The sequence below is a fragment of the Strigops habroptila genome, chromosome 2, assembly GCF_004027225.2.
Source record: "Strigops habroptila isolate Jane chromosome 2, bStrHab1.2.pri, whole genome shotgun sequence".
Classification (NCBI taxonomy): Eukaryota; Metazoa; Chordata; class Aves; order Psittaciformes; family Psittacidae; genus Strigops; species Strigops habroptila.
In genome coordinates, this window is record NC_044278.2 from 26232195 (window position 1) to 26246686 (window position 14492).

Genomic DNA, 14492 nt, shown 5'->3' on the forward strand with positions numbered 1-14492 from the left:
CATCACTTGTGTTTTCATAGCAAACAAACAGTTATCTATCACTATGAAATTCCCAATTTCCTATTTCCATAATTTTCCCATGAAATAAGCCATGTATACATCGTACGTACTTCAGTCACTGACTGAAGAAGATATACCATCACTGACCTGCACTGCCATCAGAGGCAACATGCAATCGTAAAGCTGAAAAACAGAGGACTTCATGATCAAACATTCCAGAAATGCCTTTTTATTTAAGAAATCTGCTTTATAACTTGTTCTGACAAATGTCACGGCTGGAGAAATTCTTCTCTAAGGGAAGATTTATGATCTATAGGATAGTTTTCTTTCTCTGTGTTTTTCAAGAGACTGGATTCACCAAACACAAACTGCTCTTTGATTTGTGTGTCTGCATGTTCAGCACAAAGAAATGAAGTACAAGAATGGGAAAAATGACAATACTCTTTATCTATAGGTAACATTTTGGCACAGAAATAGCATCTGGTGTGATCAACTGGAAAGTGCTGAGGTATGAGCACAGAATGATGTGGTAGGAACAGGATTTCCCACAGGGAAAATTATGCTTATTCTGTTCTTCATGCTGGCCACCATGTTGGCAGGCATGTCAATACCCCAGCAGATGGTTTTGAGTAGGGACTGAGAACACACCTCATGCAGAAGGTTGCCTTTCATGGGAGGATTTCAACTGAGGAACATCCATCTCTTGAAAGGTCCGGGTACCAGCTGAAATGCCACAGGACATAGCCCAGAGCTGAAGCAGTTGTAAGGATAACCTAGTTCAGGACTTCTTGCATCTGAGCAGCAAAAGAGAATATAACTCTCCTTCCTTGGAGTCTTCTCCAAGGAACCAGCAGCAACCAAAACCTGTGATGCAGCTCAGTTTTCCACTGACTGGGTTACAAATGCCTAGGTAGCTAATGGGCCTCTGACCCAAGGCTCAGTTTGGCCAAGGGTCACAACACAGATCTTCTGAACTTACACTGGCGAGGACCGACACCATTTGCGCTTTCAAGTGGGGTTTCAAGAGGATAAGGTTAGTCAGCCTGGAAAGGGCAAATACAAGTACAAAATCTGAGCAAGAACAGTCAATAAGGTCTTGTTTATAAGAAAGAATCTGAATAACTTTTATGCTTAAAGTTAGAAAGTTGCTTGAATGCTTCCTGGAATCAGGACTGAGTGCCAAAAATACGAGACTTAGGTTGTCAGCTGACTTCACTGGGATATGGTACCACCTTTTGCAAGCTGCTTTTTTATTCATTAATACACTGATACACCTGAAAAGAAGATGAGGGCTACACTAGAAAACATTTAAATGCGTTCTGATCTTTGGGAATCAGCAGTAACCTGCAGTCTCTCCCTCTGAAATGGACCTCATGCCACAGCTGTCCTAGACTCTAGATGCCACATTTTTGCCACCTTCCACTGTTTGGCTGTAGCATTCTCAAACTGCCAAGTCACCCAACTCAAGTTAAGGGTGTTCAGCATTTTTAAATCCCCAAAGAGAGCTCCTGTCTTTGTGGTTTGCATATAAAACTGAGAAAAATATTAGTCTTACAATTGAAGGATGATGCTTTGGATTATGTGATACTCTCTTCTGAAGTCAAATAGCTGCTGCTGAATTACAGTTAACCCCATAAGTACCTGCAACATTTTAAATCATAAGGGTCTGTACTTCATATAGTAGAGGGTAAGTAATTTTGAACGATATGCATGACAAATGCATAAAAGTATTATTTGGTGACTTACAGTTTTAAAAAGGCCAAGACAACAGTCAAAAGTAATCTGATATTCACAGTCTATATGCTCATCTCTTTGGTTAGGCTGAGTATCATTATTACTAGCAAGCAGTATGATAAAAAAGTCTTTATGCAATCCAATTGAAGACAAAGCTGTGATGTTCGAGTATTTGGTTTTTATTTCTTCTCCCACTTGTGAGTGTTCCTGATTCAGTATTTTTAAAAAAATCAAAGTATCATTTGCTGATAAAAAAGGCATTGTAACATATTTCCAATGTATACAGTTTTTAAGACCACAGAAATCAGCTATAAATTAGTGTGTTTCACATATAAAAATGCTCTTTATGTTTTACATTTCAGACCACAAACTAGTCTCAAACTGGTTAAAAGTAGGCACTTAAAAAACCTGCACTTGACCAAAAATAATGTCATTTTTTTGGTTACTGAGTAACTCGGACAGCACTTCTCCCGTAATATGCTTATCAGACCAATATGCACAGCTGATTACTGGATATTATCAGTCTGAAGCAGAAATTGAAAATAGCTTCAATCTTACTTGTTCTTCCTTATTCCCCTTGTTTCAAGGAAAGGCGTAACACATACTTGAAGACAGCAGTTGGACTTTCCCCCCCAGAATAAGCCCCAGCAGCTGCCTCTTGTGCTTTTGAAATGGCTTGTTGAACCATTTGTAGCACTTGCATGTTCTTTCTTGGGAAGACCGCCACTCCTGTGTGCAGTAAGGAGCTGCAGCTGAAGCTAAGCACTGACGCTAAGCGCTGCTCATCAGGCACTAACTTGCAGAACTGTTTCTTTGGTTATGTGTTGTTTCATCATGAAACATGAAGGTCCAGAGTGGACAGTATCCTTCTCCATCCTAAGCCATGGCGATCCTCCCAGGTTATTTCAACACCTAGCCATATGTGTTGATGCAGACCCCAGCATATTTGTCCCTGAGCCGATAATGTTTGTCCTAATGGTGCTGGCTGTTCCAACAGGCAGTTAATATCCATATGAAGCCATGTAATTATTTCCCTGCATATCCAGGGTACGGAGGGGGTGGGGGATACTGTATCGAAGTCTGTGGGGTTGGAGTATAAGGTGGAGGTAGGTCAACTGGGTACTCCATTTCGTATTCGTAACTGTATGGCGGTGGAGCCACTGCAATGGGAGGAAAAAGAAGACATAGTTAGAAATCTTTTTATTCAGATGCAGCCCCCCAGGTATCTTCATCTGACATTCAGACTTCCTCACAACAGATGTAAAGTCTCCTGGAAATGCGCCTTCTTTGTTTTCAGACTGTCATACAGTTACTTTATGTCAGTGCAAGTCCTGCTTAGCTGCATGCCCGCCGGCGTGCGGCGTTCATAACAGTGTTTGAGTGGCCATACAGCAGACGACACCAGGGTGATGTGGCAGAGCTAAACTTTTTAGGGGAGGAAGGTTAGGTTTCTAGCAGATCTGTTCCATTCTACTCCTTTCAGCAGCAACATGGATTTATGTTGTCTCAATATGACAGGGTAGCCAGGGCTTTTGCTGATCTCCACAGACCTCTCAAACACCCTCTGGATCCCCAGATGTGTGACATGACATATCATGCCAAACATAACAGCATCACACTTCCCAGAGCAAACACTGGACATCTTCCCAGGATGTTCCCAGGGCTCAGGCTGAGGAAGAACAAAGCTTTCGCCTTGTTCACCCCAATGGAGACATCTGAGGAGAACCCAGCATTTGTAAACTGGGTCAGGCATTTGGGAAACAACAAAAATATTCGCAAACAGCTGAAAACATTTTCTCAACTACTTCTACTAAAACTTAGAGAAGAAGGATTCATTACTGCACAGTAAATGCTGCAGAATGATAGCATGGTAGGAACTGAAGGCTCCATATCAAGACTCCATTAGAGTAGTCTCTACAAATTTTAAAGTCCAGAGTCTGCCCATGTCACCATGTCACTGTTAAGGTCCAGAGTCTGCTCATGTCTCCACAGATGGAGATACATCCCCTCCCTAGATGTCTCAAGCAGACTGGCAGTGAAATAGTACTCGAATAGAGAGGAAACAGAAAACTAAGGTGTATCTGACGGGAGAAAAAGACTCAAATCCCATTGTGCCATGAAAGGCACCCCCTGCTCTCTGAAAACGCAGCTTTTGCTGTGGCTAAGGCCAAAGGAAGGGCATCCACTTGGCTGTTACCGTCCAAAACAGGTAATGGCAGTGGGGAGGGTTGGTCACAAATGCTGCAGCCAAAGCCAGGTCAGTCATTACTCCAGAATGTTCATGACAGCAGGGAACACAGAGATCATTTCAGAGCTTCCCCATCCTCTAAAAACTGCTGCTGCTGAGAGGAAGAACTGCTCGAACTAATGTCTGCAGCAGGAACCAGGAGCGTGCAGAGTCAAACTGCCTGGAGGTGGAGAGATTGGGGTGAGCCATTGCAGGAGCAGACTTGGGGAGGAAAACGCTACAGCCTTGGAGTCTTCATTTTACTCTTGTTCTTACAGCTTGCAGCAACCATTATTTTCTGAAGTAGCTCTTCAGCAATTCATAGTTGAGAATATTGCAGTTTTCTTTCATTACTCATCTCTATGCAAAACAATGTTGCAATGACAAGGATGATTATAGATGGTTTTAGTTTAACTGGAAAGTAAGAGCATGAGGGAGCAAAGAGACACTGAGAGCAGAGAATGTGATAAAGGAACACATAATAAATATTGCATAGGTTGCCTGTAAGTATCCATAATGCACCTGGGGTTTGCTGCAATCTTTGCAACAAGAGGGAATATTAAAGCAGGGATCTCTGGGATAAGGGGACTTCATCCATGGAACACCATTGCCTTTTATTACAGTGAACTTAAGTTATCCCAAGGCAATCACTCCTGGATTTGTAATTAACAATGCCACTGAAGTGGAGGCATAGCTGCATTGTATAAACACCGTTAGGCTGCTTCCAGGGTCAGCTCTGCTCTTCAACAATGTGGCCACTTTCACACGGTGGGGAGCCCAGACAAATGAGCCTTGCAAGACCTCAGTTGGCTCAGTGCAGATCCAGCTTTGGTGCTCCTGTACCCCAATCATAGACTGATGCAAGCTGACAAGTGTGGTGCAGAGAGTGGCTTTGCACAGACCTAGCTCAGGTACAGTGTGATGTACCAGTCCCTACTCATTATGGGCACAACTGCACTGGAGCAGACACATGAGGGGCCCTTATTCTCTCCTGGGGTGCTCCAGGGCCTGTGACAGCTTATTAGCTTACTGGCAGACCTGACTTAGGCTCCGTGCCTCCCCTGGTGCTGCCCTGCACCTAAAAAACGTTACACCAAAACAATGTTAACCCACAGACAAACCTGCACTGAGCACATCCAACACTCAGCTAACTTTGACCAACGCACAACGGGCATCTCTGCACCATGCTCCAAGTTCCTATCAGTTCCGGCGTGGTGCGAGGCTGATGCAGAGTGCTAACTCAGATCCACCACCACTTGCCAGGCAGCAGTCCCTCCTGCGACTCACAGCAGAGAACACCCTGCAAAGATGCCTGTGTGCCTTTGGAGAACTCATCTCGGATCCTGCATCACCCAGCAAGGCTGGTGAGCTCTGGCCAAGTACCAGCCAGTGTGGGCTGCATTAGATTTCACACAGAACCACTCGAAGCCTTTGCGCTATGATCCACAGACCTTATTGTTCAGGTTTTTCCCTTGCTGTGGTATGCTGGGCCCCTGTTACATCAGACAATGAAAGGGAGCTGACTGCACATGAACATGAGCAAATACAAGAACCAGAACACAAAAGAACAACAACTGATCCATTGCCAGAGAGCCTCTGGCACAGGAGAAGGTCTGTCTGCGCAGCGCAGCACCACCCTGAGCGAGGTCTCACGGTGCTACTGCAGGCACTGCAAGCCATACAGCTGTGTGAGTATGGCACCTGGCCAGATCTCATTAGCCCACTGAGTAGCTGAATAAATTAGCCCAGGCAGAATGCTGCACTGACGAACACTGCGCACGCTGAGCTGTCTTGCGTTTCTCAGCAGGGAGTCGTGCCGTTCCCCTCCAAACTGAGAAGAGCTTCCTGCTGTATTCAAATCCCCTGTTTACTGTGGAGCCATAACTATCCAAAGATACACTATCATGAACACAGGCACTCATGGAGGGGTGTCATTGAGCTTCCTTACCTGGGTACGTGCTGATAGTGTTGATGTGTGTAGTTCGGATGACCCCTACTCGAGTCCCGCGGTTGTTCTTCATGCACATGCAGATACAGATGGCAATCCCAGCAATCACTCCCATTATAAATACTATACCGAAAACAATTCCAGCTATTGCTGTGCCTCTGCAAGGAGAATGAAAACATGCAGTCAGTCTCAGCCAACTAATGTTTACAAAACAAAATTCTCTCCCAGGAGCAGTCCCCAGATGAGAAAAGAAGTGCATATTGATCACTGAAAGTGCTGCAAATTTTGATCCATCACAGCGTCTGAATAGAAGAAAGATCTTTGAGCCCAAATTGACAAACTCTTTCAAAGTCGCTTTTGCAATCGTGCAGCTCACTCTGCCGATTTACCGTATATTAAATTCTCCCATTCCAGGGCCATCTGAATTTAACAACTTTTAAATATTACCAAGAATAATTTCTTCTCTTTCCCCTCATCACACAAGACTTTTTTCCCCCTAAAGGTGTTGGTATGATTTTCTTTTGAAAAGAAAGAGTAAGTTATCCCCAGTAATATATTCCAGAAGCATCCTAAAGCGCCTGCATGCTGTGCTTCCACAGGAATGCTTTTGTCATTGTTTTATCTTAGGTCAAAAAGTCCTTCTGCTGTGCTTCTGAGCCCACAGATTAAGGAGAGCCTCCTCTTCTTTAGGATGAGCAGCGAGAAGCAAAGCAAATGCCTGCTCTTCCACACATCTGCTGCTGCAGCCAGCACAAGTATTTGAGGCTTAAATGGTTTCTTTTAAAACGGTCCAGAGAAAAGAATTTAGCTCATCCCCTGAAGTAATGAATCAGACCTTCCTTGAAATTATATAGAGAAAGGAAAGAAAGCTTTATTGCACTGATACATGGGAGAAAAACCTCACCAAGAGGCACTGAAGAGCTCCCAATAATACTGAGGGCAAAATTAGCCTTTCTGATGAACCTTAGTTCACTCAGCTTTGTTGTCAGGTACAGGCAATGAAGCATATGTTATATGAAAGATGGTATATATAGCCTACCCTTTTATGAAAAAAAACTAAACAACCCAGTGTCTTGCCAGTGACTTACTCTGTGCATCTCTTCATCTTCCAGCAAAGATTTCAAACAGCAACCTTGCTGGCACCTTTTTTTACCGGACATTTTAATTAATCCAAACCGATAGTTTGTTAACATGCATAAGCTCCACTAGGAAGTATTGCACTGTAGAGAATAAAACAAGCACTGCAATACTACAAAGGCAAATATTAAAAGGAGTCTAAGCCATAGTTTAACTAACTTCCCCATGGAAGCGCGGGAACACACAGCAGGCCTGAGTTTCAAACTGCTGACTTACAGCTTACTGGCTGCCACAAAGTCAGCAAGAGTCAAGATGGACTCAATATTTGAAAAAGCAGAGCTTCTATTTAGGAACCTAAATATGAATTTAAGAGCTTGCTTTTAGGCCCCAACTCCATTCAGGAACTTGGCCAAGATTTGCAGTACAATTATGGAATTGCATAGCATAAATAAACACAGACAATTTGCTGTCTTACTAAAATACACTGCCAGGGAGCTAAACTGCTCTCTGCTGTTATGTAGCAATGAATGAGGAGTGTGCAGGGAGAGCAAACCTGTTAATATTTTGCAGAATATATACAGGCCTAATTTACAAAACCCTAAGTCATGGCAGCAAGCACCTGGCCATAAAACCAGTAGCTCAAAACACTGATGTGATGAAGTGCTTTGAAATTAACCACCATGAGTAACAGAGAAACTCCTCCACGACCCCTTGATAAACCCATTAGTTTGCTTCTAACAAACCCAAAGTCTGATGCTCTTGGAAGATGTGACCAAAATACCTACTGTTTTCCCATCCCGCTCTCGCTGGGAACATTATCACTACGGTGTGAGAAAACTGCTGTATGAGAAAACAGTGTGATTCAGGAGGCACTTTAACACAATACTCCTTTCATTCCAGAAAGTTTTCTTATAATATCATGATTTAAAAATCAGACATAACACATGGGACCCCTAGTATTAACAACAGTGAATCTCTACTGCCTTTGCTAGATCCACTGAGCGCCCTTCGCTGGGAGCACTGCATTACAGAGTTGCAGGGAACTGTTACACTGAAATAATCCCTCTCCCAAGTGGAAGAAGCAGAACCAGCCACTGTTCACTATCGGCCCCAAGCCCTGCATTACATTTCTGCTTTGTACACGGTCCACTGCTGCCCAGCTCCTGCATCCCAAGTATGTTCTGCCTGGGTGATCTGCTCAAATCCAGAAACCACAACCGTTTCTTGCACTCTTGCACTTCTGATCAGCTGCACCCTGAGGAAAACCCAACCTCCATCCTAAAGGCTCACAGAAGTAGGTAACACACAGCACACGCTACCTTTCCACTGCTAAATTATAAGTTCTATATGAATAAAGCCCATTTTAAGGACAGTTTAAATGGAGTTTGTCTCAGCAAAGGTGTCACATTCATTCCAGAAGTGGTCAGCCAGATGCCATCTGGTCATCTGCCCTGAATGATGGGTTGCATTCTTCATGTTCCAGTGCCTACCAGATACCCCAGCCTCACACCCAAACCCACTCTAGCCTTCTGCATGAATAACTGCTCCAAAGCAATACCACTCCATTAGTTTAAATGATGATTCTGTGACACTTTATGTAAGAAGTAAAAGTATTCATAAGGAAACGAAAAAAAGATCACAAAAGGTCTGATACCATCTTCAAAACAAGTGTCCACCTTTCCTGAGATATTAAGCAGGTAATTATAGACTTGCCAGCTTGCTTTGGATAATAATGCCGAGATCTGAGGACTCACTTGCAGTCCTACAGCTTTTCCTACTGACCCCTTGGCGCTGTTGGCTGACTGGTGCTGTCTTGTCTCTGCAAAGAAACAGCGGCAGAGCAAATCAAAGCTGTAGAAAGCCCCTCTGTATCTGCCTGCATCCGAAAGTCAAAAAGGGCTAAGTCCACTGGCAAAACTTCCAAGGTGGAAAAGGCCTCTCAGTCTAGACACAAGCACACTGGAAAGCAAAATCCACTTCTTGCCAGACTAGCAAACCCAGGTCAGTAAGCAAAATACGGAATATCCACTAAAGCATTCTTTGCTGATTCCCACTGTAGCTCCTGCTGGTATAGCCATGAACCAGAAACAAAAATGGTCACTGAGGAAAATATTCACCAGCTTAGTTTAGCTGACAAAACTGGTAAGTGCAAGTCTTGCTCACAGCTCTGAAATCAGGACAAAAAGTGGTTTAAATAGCCAGACCCACCGCTGCTCGTGGATTCAGGTTTTCACACTGCAGTGGTAAATTTAGACCCCCTATGGATGGTTACGCAAGGACAGCCTGAGATACGGAGCAGAAGATGTAGGTCACTTTTTAAATTCGTTTACAGTCTGAGTACCAGCAGAAAGGCACTTGCTGGTCTCGGTGGGCTTCGGATCAAACCCAGTGCCACACACGTGAAACTGTTCCAGGAATCAAGTGTTTGAGTTGAAAAGGATCTGTTTGAGAGGATGTCCTAGGTTCAGCTACAGAGGACTACAGAAGATGTACTCTCCTGAATATGTATAATGCTGTGCCACTCTCTGACAGTGAGTTAAAGCATAAACTCAACCTGATTCAGAGACCTGCAGCTCCTGCCACTCACAATGACCCCCAGTAAAACCATGAGCACTCTGCCTCTGAATATGCGGCTTCACCTCCTCAGCACTAAATCCTGGCAGGACAATGGTCATGCAGTACCTCTCCTGGGCATGCAGCACAAAAATAAATACTTGTTCTTTTTGTGGAAAGCCTATGGTATGACTAGACCGTATGAAGAAAAATAAGCATGTATTTTTTACAAAATGGTGAAGTTTCTCTTTGTGCTAGTGGGGAATTTTTGAAAATAAATACCCTGTTAAGTATTCCTTGGTTTTTATTCAAAGAGGCTTGCTTTGCCTCTCTTTCTCTCACTGACATTTTATGCTTCTGTATAGAGACACAGAGGATACGGAGATTTTTTATGCTATCACCACCACAGAGCCGTTCAAGGAAAAGTGCCTAAGAGAAAAAGGACACTGTAAAGCAAAAGAAGACCTAGAAACCACACAGCAGAGTCACACAGCAACTAAGAAGTTAGAAATAAAGGATAAACTTTGAAATGGAGCAACCTGAAGGAAAACATTATGCAAAGTCTTTTACAGAAACAAAGCCATGAAGAGAAAAAGACTGCTACAGGAAAATGATGCTGAGAAAAGTAAAGATGGAGAGGGGGAGAAGTAATTTTAAAGCTGTGGCAGTGTCGAGAGACACTGTCAAGGTAGAAATCAGATATTCAAAGCAGCAGTTTTCCACTGGCTTTTAGCAACATCCTGCTGGAGAGAATATAAATCTCATTCACAGTTCAACATTTCTGGCCCAGCAGAACCCAGTGCAGGGATCAGGCCTTCTGCTGTGTAGCATCAGGGCCCTGGCAATGCTGGAGCCGGGCAGGACTCTCACTGCTCCTGCAGTTGGTGCAGCTGAGGTGCTTGGGGTCAGACAACCTGTTCCTTGGGGGATCTGGTAACTTGGGTGTTTTACACAAGTGGCAGAGGCGTCACCAGAGGTTACTCCATCCTATGATGGGTTGAGATAGCTGGAGAAAAGGTGAGAGACTGAAGAGCAGCCCTGATCCTTCAGGTCTTAATGAGTGGGAATGGAGTTCATTTAGTGCCCCTTTCCCCTTCAGAAGGCTGCTACTTTGGCAGTTAGGCAAACAAAGTGGATGGCAAACTTGCCCAAGATGAATACCACCTCCATGGTCTTCTGCACTTTGGGGACAGTGGATCCTGGTGGCCTAAAAATCTTATGTCTCAACAGGTTAGTGTTTCCTGAAGGAAGAATGATTACTGAATAGACAACTTTTATATGCTTTGCCAAAATTTGGAAGCCAGGCATACATGGCCTGCAGTGCTGTATAGCAGTGACTTTGTAGTCCGCTGGCCTCTGTTTTATCTTCTTATATGCCTTTATATGCCTTAACTTCATACATGGTATGGTGTGGAGCATAAAACTTTGCCATGGAACCTGGTTTATTAGTACAGAAAAAACTGCAAAGAAAAAAAAACACCTTTCAGACAGCTTTTCCAGAAAGCCCACAGACTGTAATGCAAAATGTGATAAGCCTAATCGCCACCAAGACAGTCCCTCCTGGGGCTGCCTATCTGCCTCTACTTCCCAGTCAGGGATCTTCAGTAAAGTGCATGTCCCAAGCCCCCCCACATCACTGCAGCCAAGGGATGCTGTGCAGGATGTCTCCCTGGCCTCCTCCTGCCCCTGAGGTGAGCTCAGGCCTGGCTCCAGTTATGGGTCAGGGCAAACCAGGTGAAGCACAGAGGGACAGATGCTCACCAACCCAGCCTAGCTGCATCATAGACCTCCAGCAACATCCTTGCATCCCACCCTCCGCCCAAATCCATCCTGCTGAAGGTTGGGTTACCCTTCTTCCCTTATGTTTGCACTCATTCCTCCACGCTTGCACCTCCTCAGTGTGCCAGGACAGCCCCAGCTGCTGGCACTGTTCTCCTCTGAGGAAGCCATGCAGACAGTTACCATTTGCACATCCTCCCGTGTCCCCATCTGGGAGCACCCCTTGCCCATGGGTGCCTTGGAGGGAGCGGATGCTGCCCTGTGCTCTGCTGGCTGTCGCCTCAGCTCCCTGACTCCTCAGCTTTGTGTGATCCTCACACCCGTGCCCTTTCTGCATTTGTTGTCCTTCACAAGCAGATAGTTTATCTTGATTCCTACTTTCCTTTAGCGTTTCCCCTCCCTGGAACACCTTTAAAGGTTGGAGAAGCTACTAGGGGCACATAGTCCAAAAGATGCCTTGGGAAGAGTATAAGGAAACTTTCCTGGCCTCCTTCAGTGATTCACAGCTCAGCAACTTTCCAACCCGGACAGGTTGGTTTGTTTTTTAACTGTATCACTCCGTGGATTTCTCCTCTGCAAACCTGCCCTGCGTCATCCTGAGCTCATGTAAATTTTAGCATCCACAGCCTCATGTGGCAAAGAGCTCCCAGCTTAATTACGTACCTGAAGAACTGTCTTTTCTGATCTATTCTGAACTGAATGTGATTTTACAGACCTTTAGCATCACACCCAGCAGGAGCCTCAGTCCTATTCGGCTGTTCTGCGTACAGGGACAGCTTCATGCCTCTAATCACCTCGGCCAGCTTTCCTTGCACTTTTTCTCATCCTCTTCTGTTGTTTTCTGAGAGCTGCAGCAGAAGCACGTACAAAACAGAGGCACTAACATTCACTGTTTTCTTCTCTGTTTTCTTCTTAAATAACCCACAGCATTAGATCCGTTTCTTCTTGACTGTCACACAGTTGAAATAAGGTTTTACGGCACTATTTAGCGTAATACCAAGCCTCATTTCTGAGAGGTAATGTCAGCCCAGAGCCCCTCAATTTATGTGGGAGTTCAGGTTGTTTTTCTCTGTATGCATTACGTAGCGTTTATAGGCCCTGGATTTCCTGCCTTGGTGACTCATACCTCTACCAGAGGACACAGGCTAAAGCTAGCATAGGTGAACTTAAGCCACCATCTTTTCCAAAGCCCAGCTCACTCTGTAATATGGCATCAATTTAGAAACTAGAATTGCAGAAGTGACGGAGGTCCGCACCAGAGATGTGTGTATATTGGCATAAAGGTCTTTTCATCCTGTAATAACTCACATTAGCAATTTTATAGCAATTTGACCGACTATGGCAAGAAGTTGTCAGAAGCATGTGAAGATCAGTATTCCCACTCTGCCTTTGCTATATTTCATTATCATATTAGTGCAAGGAAGACATGCCATTCTCAGACTTCACTTTGCTCAGCTGATCTCTTCCATCTCATCATCTTTCCTAATTTCCAGCACTTTTTAGTTCTCCAGTTAATTTATTGCCAACTCTCCGTATCTGTGATTTGCTGGCACTGCATCTCTAGAATCGTATTAATAATGCATGCAATACATTTCGGAATACTACCGCTAATACTAATAAATACCCTTTAATTTTCCCCCTTTCGGGCATTCAAAAAGAAGGTGATCAGGGATTTTTTTTAAAACTCATTCTCTGAGATAAAACAATATTTAAAAAATCAGTGAGCTTTGATGATGTGATCCAGACACTGACATTTTGAAAACAGTACTCTTTGGACTCTTCATAAGACTTGATGTTACTTGGAAGGAGGAGGTGTTGGGCTATTTATTTAATTTGGTTGGCAAGCCCTGGTTTACTTGGACTGACAGCAGAAGTCAGCAGGGTCACACACTGTCTCCTCTGCCTCTGATGGAGCAGGCAGACCCATTCTGGGGAGTCATCCCTTTGTTTTCATAAGGAAAAAACCACATAGTGAATGATCCTCTAAGATACTCTCCAGGGCATTTTGGCTTTAAAGCTGAATTACCTTGAGAACCCCATGCCAAAATCTGATGGAGGAGTGCCTGAATAAGGTGTGGTGCTCCACGGCTGAACCAGCAGCCTTCTCACCAGAGTTTTACAGCCCTGGAATGTAGATACCAGGGTAGCATGGACTGAAAAGCCATCCAAGTTGAGAATCAGTTAAATAGTCAGCTAGCTGCTGCCTCCTGTTTTAAATTAAATACTTAGTTTACAGAGCAGCAACTCACATGGACCAGGCTTGTCTTTGAGGCTTTCCTTTGCAAGTTGCACTTAGACAAAATTCCAACTAGTACTTCCTTTACACACACTTTTTACCACAAGGAGGAAGGAGATGATTGTCTGCTTCCATAAACAAATCCCTCCTGCCTGTTAAAACTGGGTACAGATTGTACTTGGACAGTATTTCCCTTCTTTTGCTCCTACTCAGTTGTATTTAAGGTGTGTTGTTAATGTTTAATTCCTTCCAAATGGTTTCCTCTGTGCCATTCCCTTTCTACCTTGTTATATTTGCAGGATTATTAACTCAAGAACCAAAACATCCTGAGTATCATCTGTACGAGGCAGTCGGTGATCATCCCAGTTCCTGACCTCCACCATCCCAGCATCTTGTGGACAGATCAGCACTTTGAGACTGCTCCATATTGTTAAGCTACATAATCCGACAAAGGGTTAAAGGACAGTACTTTCTGTCTTTTAGTACTGCCAGTGCCTGAGCAATAGGGTACCTTCTACAGCTTGTTAGAAGGCTGCAGAGCCACTGAAGCGTAACTGTAGCACACTTGCAAAACCAGGGAGAAAATCATATAAACTGCAAACCAAAAGGATATGTAATTACAGCTTGCTTTGGTTTGGGCTATCGGCAGACAGGCTTTTCAGCCAATTTGCCTTTTGAGAAATACACAGACATTTTGTGCTTACTTCCTTTATGCTAAACCATATGCCTTTCTCCCCGTCACACTGCTGAGATGCTGCCTGGCCAGTAGTGCTGCAAAGTGCTTCAAAATAAAGGGATCCTGGAAAGGCCAACGTTGCTCCTCCAGTAGAGGGAGAGTAGAGGAAGCGAGCTCTTCCTCTAGCAGGCTTTCAAACTGCTTTCCCTGCCTGTGTACAACGAGGCTGAGATCCTCCTGCTGCCCTAGACAGAGTCAGGGG

The 14492-nt window shown here is 44.3% G+C and overlaps 1 protein-coding gene across 1 annotated transcript in view; it reads right to left on the reverse strand.

The window, feature by feature from the left end:
- Positions 1 to 213: 213 nt before the first annotated feature.
- CYYR1 (cysteine and tyrosine rich 1) overlaps positions 214 to 14492 on the reverse strand; it is a 57119-nt gene continuing 42840 nt past the window's right edge. Inside the window, exons 3-4 of the mRNA XM_030477304.1 lie at positions 5910 to 6067; positions 214 to 2894 (exon numbers count right to left, since the gene is read on the reverse strand). Coding sequence (XP_030333164.1) covers positions 2761 to 2894; positions 5910 to 6067 — 292 coding nt within the window. The 3' untranslated portion in view covers positions 214 to 2760. The remainder of the gene's footprint in view (positions 2895 to 5909; positions 6068 to 14492) is intronic.